This window comes from Teleopsis dalmanni, chromosome 2 (assembly GCF_002237135.1).
Source record: "Teleopsis dalmanni isolate 2A chromosome 2, ASM223713v2, whole genome shotgun sequence".
Taxonomy (NCBI): Eukaryota; Metazoa; Arthropoda; class Insecta; order Diptera; family Diopsidae; genus Teleopsis; species Teleopsis dalmanni.
Window position 1 is genome coordinate 19,370,149 of NC_051847.1, and position 9,236 is coordinate 19,379,384.

At 27.2% G+C, this 9,236-nt stretch overlaps 1 protein-coding gene across 1 annotated transcript in view; it reads left to right on the plus strand.

Annotated features, from left to right (window-relative positions):
• Positions 1–958: 958 nt before the first annotated feature.
• The window catches only part of LOC119674045 (probable cytochrome P450 9f2), a 10,423-nt gene continuing 2,145 nt past the window's right edge, over positions 959–9,236 (plus strand). The window contains exon 1 of the mRNA XM_038085167.1: positions 959–987. Coding sequence (XP_037941095.1) covers positions 959–987 — 29 coding nt within the window. The remainder of the gene's footprint in view (positions 988–9,236) is intronic.

The following is a 9,236-nucleotide window of genomic DNA, read 5'->3' on the forward strand; positions in this document are numbered from 1 at the left end:
AAAATTCTTATTTGAATATATTTTATGTCTCATTTTTTTGGGGGTTTATTAGAACTATTCATTTATGTTACAGCAATTATTTCAAATGAAATATTTTCACTTTCAATAAAAAGACACCAATTAACTTCTTTAAGAATAGATGGTCACTTGACTCTGTTTAAGAGAATTCAAGCGACGGAGGAAGAATTTGCTGGTATCCGTCCTGAAGTATTTTAAACAAAACGGGGTGGTGTTTTAAACTACTATATTTACCCAGTGTGAATCAGATGACAGAAAAAAGCAGTAAAGATGCTTACAACTCTATTAAATCAAAATCCACACTTCAAAAGTGTTATATATATTTTTTAAGTACAGCTTTAAACGTATTATTTTTGAATTATATCAATATCTATTTATTTGATTAGTAAATATCTTATAGTGAGAATTCAAATTAGACTAAATTTTTGTGGCTTTTTATAGATATTCCTCCATTTTATGATACCAAAAGATAACGTTAACAAAACACCCTTGCGATTGAGATTACAATCAAATTTTTACTTTTAATAAATTGTTTGGATTTCAGAATTAGGAGACAATTACGATATATTCAAATATTATCCACAGAACGTTTTACATTTTTTTCCTTTTTTGAGGTAATTTTCAATGACATGGCTGAGTGTAGCTCAGTAATAACGTGTTGAGATTAGAAGATATATCCGCATGAATACATGTAACCTTATACAAATAAATTCTCTCCTAATGTATATTCCACAATTGTATATCAGCTTATTTATTATCAGTCAACTATGGGACCTCTCTAATAATGTTTTTCCTGTTAACTACATAAATATATTTTTTGACTAATTGTTATTGTTAATTTGAAAAAATCCCTTTAGAAACAACTATTACCGATTAAGCAGAGATCAAGAGACATTTGTAATATTTCTACTTGTCATTTGGATAGTATTTTGTAGACATTATGTCAAGTATTCCCGCTATGAATGTGAAGTAATGAATAAGTGACATCTGAAAGAAATAGGTAAGTTAATAAAGTTAATAATCAAGATTCTTTCTATATGAAATGCTGTTGTATGTGTGATGAAAATGAATATTGCTCAACAAGAAATGAGTCCGCTTCTGGTAAAGAATTTGGAGTCGGCAAATTTTTATAGATTATTGCATTAAGTTAAATTATTGAACAAATAAGAATAGGAGCACAGTTTTGAATTGCAATGCAATATTTGCTTTTGAGTTATATATTTCCTTCGACCCTGGAATTGACCACGAATTTACACTACCACATGTGGAGCAGGAGATGCATGCAATATTAACGTTACTTAAGCCACTTGACTTGTTGCGCTTGCAATCTTTACTTATTTTTCCTCTCTGCATGCGCCGATCTGTAAGATCAATTAAATAAATGTTGCATGCAACTTGCCATATACCATTTGCCACATGCCGCATGTAGTATGCCGCATACACCATGCCGCATGCCAAGTATAGGAACATTGATGATGTTTGTAACAGTAGACACCAGTTCCACTGATCTTATTTATTCGCAATGCGCATTTTGTTGTGGTTGTTACTGTTATCCATGCTGAAAGTTATTACCAGAATTTGCGTAGAATTCTTCCAGTCAAGTCTTGTATTTGAAACGGTTTAAGCTGGTTTAAAACGTTAGCTTTCATAAAAATATTCTTTTTTCTGCTAATTTTATTCTTATTTTATATCGCCTCTGTCGCCTCTGTTTGCGATTTGAGCTTCAACATTTTCAACGTTTCATGAAAATGTTTTTTCCTGGCTGCTGACAATTAGTGTTGAACAAATGTATTCTCCTTGGACGGGACAATAAGCTAATAAAGTTGTAAGGTTTATGTTTTTATAGCTTGTAAGAAGCAGCGGCGGTAGATCCTTTATTGTGTAACTATTTTATTTGCTACAACTGTAAACTAATGAACAAAAAATAATTTCAATTAATGCTCAAAAACTTTCAATAAGAAATTCTCATTTCTTATCTACAACGAAAGGTTTACTACAGAAAAATGTATATACATACGAGTATAAATAATTGCACATTCAGAAAAATATTTTATGCCATATAAGATTTTGATATATAACAAAAGAAAAAAATCAGAAAAAAATCAGCAACATTATTAAGGTATTACAGTAGATAATAGCACAATTATAAGGTAAGCATTTCATAGAATTTATCATTTTTTCATGAAAATCAAAATCTGCTCAATTTTAGTTTAATTAACGATAATTAATTAAGAAGTAAGTAATTAATAAGTAAGTAGGCTAAATAAGTAGGCCCCTTTATTTTAATTACACAGTCAGTGCTGAATTTAGAGTTTTACGTTATTATGTTTCAATAGAAAATAAAATGTTATCAATTTTAATTTAATTTTAGTTTAATTAATATCAATTAACAAATACCTAAACCCCCATTTTTTTGTGATGGAATGTTTTATGCATTTTCATAGCCGGATTCATAGCCGGTGTGGTATGTTAATGTGCAGTATTCAGATTTATTTCTCCTAGAACCGCTTTTCAATTACTTCAGGGAGGGTCTCTTTTCTATTGACATTGTAAGCCATACTCTTTTGATTTATGATCTATGTCCAGACTTTCACTTTTTCAACGTGTTTTTGCTTTTTTTGTGGCTACATCCGCATCTTATCTGTAATTTCTTCACATTGAGGACGTGAATTACAGATGACTCTATCGTTCTCTGGGTACTTTCTCATCTTTTTCATTATTTTCTCGAGATTTATTGGTTAATTATTGAAAGACATATATTAAAGAAAATAAGGTATGCTCTGCGTCATCACAGTCTCCGTCGTTCTAAACGCAACCGTGTAGAGTAAAATAAGCCCTTTTACTTTTAACACGTATGCATTTAGCTAAAATTTAGCTAAAATATAATAAGGTTTTTCGAAAAGTGGTGAACTACAATAACAAAAATTATTTTTATATTATTTTAATTAATTTTAATTTTAATTTTTTTTTAATTTTAATTAATTAATGTCAAATACCCATCATCAGTCGTCTTGGAAATAATTTTGTATTTAATTATTCATAAATAATTTTTTCAGACTGCAAGTACCACGAATCGAATTCGTCCTGCCGAATTTGAAGGTCAGAGTCAGTGCATCTTAACCAACTGACCCAAAGCCTTGACTTGACTTTTATGTTAGCATATTTTCCTGGAGAATTCACTTGCTATGTTTATATTAGAACGAAAACATAAACCAACTGGAAAATAATTGAATTAATTATTCATATATATATTTTTAATTGTTAAATTTTAATACTATTCTGTTTGTAGGCATTATTTGTTGCATGCATTCTTTCTTATGTATAGAACCTAAATCTACGACCGTAATACTGAGAAAGTCATGCTAATGTAACTTCACGATTCGCACGGACTAGATGAATACTTTGTGAATATACTTTATAATATATATTTATATATTATAAAAAATCAATTTTGATTTAGCGTAATTTGCGACCCTATTTAGGTACAGTAACAATATGACATCAAATTCAAGGATGTTCAATTAACGATAAACTATACTATGTTATTTGAATGGACCGTTTTATATTATATATGGAAATTAGAAATTGAAATAATGGAAATTTTATATTATATATAATGTATTATATATTTTATAATATATTGAAATAATATTCTAAATGCAGTTAAATATTAACTTAGTTTGATAAATTCTTTATAATTTATAAATATTTTTACGAATTAATTAAGAAGAAAATATCGCAACTATTATGCAGTGACTTGCAGATATAACTTTATTTTCTTAGTAAATAAAATAAAAATAAAAATTGAAGGTTTATTGTAATTAAACTACGTCCATGGTACGGTTTTAATTAAAACTAATAGTACGGCAAATAAAATAATGTGAAATTTTAAACCGTTTTAAAGATAAAATCTTTTCAAGAGATCGAGAATAAGTACTATCGTATATGGTCATATTTTAAGTGCAGCATAAAACTACTTACTTTTCAGTCTACAAAACTGATCAGATGAATAACTTAAATGTTGATAACTGCAAATTTATTAAGTGCTCCTTTCTTATCGCAATTAAGTATACATTAGAGTATATGAAGAGTTTATTCAAGTAAATTAAAATTAAAAGTAATTCAAGAAGAACATTAGCTAGCATTTTAATACTTTTAACTAAAAGCATTTAATAAATAAAACATAACCTAGAATAAATAAAGACTCAGCTGAATTGTGTTAATGCATTTAAAGGAAATACTCACAACTCTGGTTTCAACTGATTTTATCTGCATTAAATTATTAGTTGCACTTCTTCTCTTTAAGTGAATAATGCGTTTTTGCTTGTTTTATATGAAATATATTTAAATAAATATACAGCGCTTTGATTTATGAAGTGGCGTAAATAACTACAAAAGATTTACTTCTTAAAGGATTTATGCACGACGCACGATTTCTGCAGATGATTTATTTAAACTTAATACCCGTATTAATCCTATTAAAAGGAAATTAATGTCAATTGTTTGTTATTATTTAAGATTATTGATTTAAGCTTAAGCATTATGTCAATAAATAAAATAAAAATTATTGGTTTTATTTAATTTATAATTATTACCGACATAATCAAGTCGTAATTGATCTTTAGTGTCTATTATAATTCTTTTTTATTTGCTTGAGATTTATGTTCAAGCAAATATTATTTAGAACTAATATATATGTTTAATAACTAATAAGAAGAAGTTTTAATAGAAAATAAATGGTTCAGAGCTGTTTAACGGAATAATATGTTCAGAAATATATATTATACACATATTATATATTTGTATGAACCAGGATTATATGAACCTATCAAAAGAAAAACTTAAAATCAACACAAGAATCCTAACAGGGCACTTTAAACTAAAATACCACCTTACAAGACTGGGTATACTTCCGGTTGCAAATTGTAGATTCATGTGCTGTTAAAATGCCCTACGCTAATGCACATACAGGACAGGCTCGTGGGAATATATGTTCTCACGGAAGAGGCAATAAAACTCTGTAAAGTAGTAAAAGTTCTATAGAGCTTTTTATTGAAGCAACAGTGCTTAGAGAGCTACTCTAAACCTAGAAGGGGCACAATAATCCCAACGGTCGAAGTGCCGCATCCCCTAAAAATAATAATAATAAATGTTTGGAAAAATTGATCTAATGTCAATATTCTATATTAAAATGCATTCTACTGCACATTTTTTAATTGATGATAAAATTCGATTGTAGAAATCTTATAGCAACGTATGACTTTAAATGCAAATATGAATTCTTATTGACTACAGAAATACAGTCTTATTAAAAGTGATCGCATTTTTTAACTTAACAATTCTTAAGCATTTTAATTTAAACAACGACTTTGGCTCAGATTAATGTTAATGTTGTTTCGTACGAGATACGAAATCTTGCAAACATATGTTTAACCATAATTTATACAACTATATATTATGAATCATTATTAGTTGCACTTCTTAGTTGCAGTTCCTCTTCATTATTATTATTAACTAATTATGGAATCAGTTGAGCCATAACTAAGTGTCTAATATAATATTATCAGCCATTCGAGATTCACCAGGGTGAAGTGACAAGTCGCTGCCAAATAAAGCGGTTAATAATAATGAGTTATTTGATGAATCTATATAGTCCACGCAGTCATCTGCACAGAATATCTCTGTCTGAGGTGAAAGAATGTCGTTTGTATACGGGAAAAGGCTGCACGGAGAAGGCTTCTTTGATCTGGACAAGGAGTAGAGTACTGAGACGGGAGTTTTCATCCCCGTTTGATACTAAAAAATGCTAATGTGGAATATACTAACCCATTTTCGAAGATCTGAATATTTTCTGCTCCGTTTAGCTCGGTTAGTAAACAGCAAATATAATAAATAGTCCCAGTGCTCTGGTCCAATTGGTCCCCAGAATAATTTCAAAATCTTATTATAATATTTAATATCAATGCATTTATTAAGAGATGAAAATCACTTTGAATTTATAAATCCTGAGCCAAACCAAATTATATTATTATAAATTTACAAAATTGATTAAGCGAGGGAATAGTCACATTCAATGTTTGAGTTTTATTTATGTGGTCCTAGGGATTTGCTTAGGTGTCTTGACCCACTTTGTTGCCTGTAATGAAACTGACTTAGCTCAAACTTATTATAACTACTGTTGAGATGAAATTTACCACTCTGTTCACTTTAGAAGAGTGAATTCACTTTATATTGAAGTTGTTACCGTTAACATCATATTTGAATTTGAATAACTATAAAGAACTAAACATGGACAAATAAACATATTTATTTGGTGTTATAGGTTATAATTTTAATCCATCATGGAGCGATGGATTCTAATCGTAACTTTTCTACTTTTGTTTAACACTTTTCTTTAACATTGTTTAATTTCTTTTAGAATATTGATATTGAACAAAAATATAAACTTGATTAAAAAAAGTAGTATTACTAAAAACAATTTTTTACCATTCCACTTAAAATAAAAAAAAAATTTAAATGGATTTCCAGTAGCATAATTAATACAGAGAAATTTACTTGTTGACAAATGAACTGAAACGTTACTGTATGTTAACAGAAAAGCTATGCCCAACCTGTTATGAACAGGTGCTTATATTTTAATTTTATGTTATAATCATTGCGTATATGTACATAAAAGCCACGGGCAACAAAATATGTTGTGAATACACCAGAGTCATAATCCCATACCCCATGCGCTAATGCGATTTTATGTTTACATTTCTGTTAGTGTGTGATCAACTTTTAATTAATAAATTTTAAAAAAAAATAAATACTAAAATATGTTAATACATTTCGATGCATTTTTAGATACATTTTTTAATAACATGAATTTAGTTAAGTTTCTGTTATGCCCACATATGTGTTCTCTCATAATTTCGTAATAACATAGTAAGAGATTTACTCACAAAAATTAAATAAATTTGTTCTTTAACAAGAGCTAAGTTATCTTATTTTTTTTATTACTTATATATATATATTTTATTAATAATTTTGATATTAATAATAATAAAATTATTCAAAACGTTTTTTCTTTAAATTTTATATCATTTTACAATACTCATAACTGTTGGTAAGAGACTCTACATATACGACATAACATACATATAATTTAAGAATACTTGTATATATGGTAAACTATTTTACTGTTTGTTTTTCAAACTATTTTTTAAACTATTGGGAAAATTTTTTTATGTGAAAATATCTTTCGTAACAGTTTCGCATTTCTTAATTTTACTCATTCTTCCACATAATTGACACGTACAATTCGAAGTGGTTTTCGTTGCCTGTGGGAACAATTTGTACTGTCGTGAGTCCAAAGTAATTGTTGGTTTGTATCTGTTGGATTAACTGCTTATCATTAAAAATTATCATTATGTGGTTATGCTTAGACAAATAAATGAAAACACAAGATAAGCAAATGAAGCATGCATATATGTGTTTCAATAAGTATCAGGTTTCCTTCATAATAATTAATAAATCACACGTTATAATATTTAAAGAACTCTTTTAATTTGATGAAAAATAAAAAAATTAATTGAAATTGTTTCACTGCTATAAGCCAACCAAATAAATAAAATAAATCGAAAATAAAAGCAATATATTACTTTATATAGTCTAACTTGAACATGCAGCTTAGTACGATTTGATTTTATTTCCGTTCAATAGGTAGTCTGAAATTTTTATGGATCGATATATACTAATACATTACTTTAATTTTAGTGCTATTGTATACCACAGAAGTGCTTCAAATTAGATATAGTGCTATACAAATTTGGCTTGTTAATTTTGCTATAAAAGGATTAACCAAGCTATGACAAAATGAATTTAGTTTAATGTAATCTGTAGAATAAACACACAGATTTATAAAATAAAACTTTAAAAACCGTGGTTGAAATATCATTTGTACAAACATTTGTCTTAATAATCAAATATCAAAAATTATTTTTTTTCGGAAGCGCAGTAAGATCGCTATTTAAATTATATATATATATTTATTCGGCAAATATTTATAAAAAATATATAGTCCATATTTTTAATTTATTTACTATATTGGCAAACACTTAACTAAAGCGTTATTTAAAATATTTTTGTAATTTTTTTAATATTGAAGGAAGTAAAAGCCTCCTTTGAGCCATCAGAGAATTTGACATTATCGGTACCGGAATGGTTACATATTTTGCTATACAGCTTCCCTTTACACAGCATTTTATCACAGTGACCTTTTTAATTCCGATGCTTCAATTTTCAGTCCTAAAATGTATCTTTCTTTATACATTTCATTCATTAGTAACATTTTGTAAAATTTTAATATCTCCCGTTAAATAATAACAAGTCATTTATAGCTTGACTTATCGGTATTTAGCCAATTGTTCCAAACGTATAAACCAATATATGATGCTTTGTTTTTTTTTCTTTGGAGAATACAGGTAAGTTTTATAATGCCAAATTTTTGCTAGAAAATAATCAATGTGATCAAATTTTTTGAAAGTCTCGTAAAATATAGTTTATTATTATAATTAATACTAATTACAAATAAAATTATAAATTTATTTCGATATAATAATAATCATTAAAATTTGTCCAATTTTTTGGAAGTGCCGTATTAATTAATTTAGCAGCAAAATGTTCAAAACTTTTTTTAGTTGGAGAAAGGTAAAATAGTTATCTAGGCTAAAGTGTTTGTTGCAATCTTATAAACTCAAAATAAAGGATTCTATAAAATTAAAATTACATACATATAAAAAAAAATCCAGTATTTATGGTTGCTAAAACTTTTTTCTTTATAAAAACATTAGCTCATTTTATACTGCACTCTTTTTAGGGCATTACCAAACTTAACTATTACTAATCAAGTGCTTTAATTAATATATTGGAGATGTGTAAAAATTTTAACAGCAAATAAACTTTAACTGTTAACTAAATGATATTTTAACATTACATATGAAAGGTTTTAACACTGTAAAAATTAACATTTGTAAAATAAAAGGACTAATATAATTTAATTTAATTATTCATAAAACCAAAGTTGAATATAAATAAAAATAATAGTCATTTGAATTTTATTACATAAAAATATTATTACAATAAATATTTAATATTTACGTAATAAATAATTAAATTGAATAATAAAATGGAAAATAAATAATTTAGCTTTACTTGTGAGAAAATGTGCCACGCAG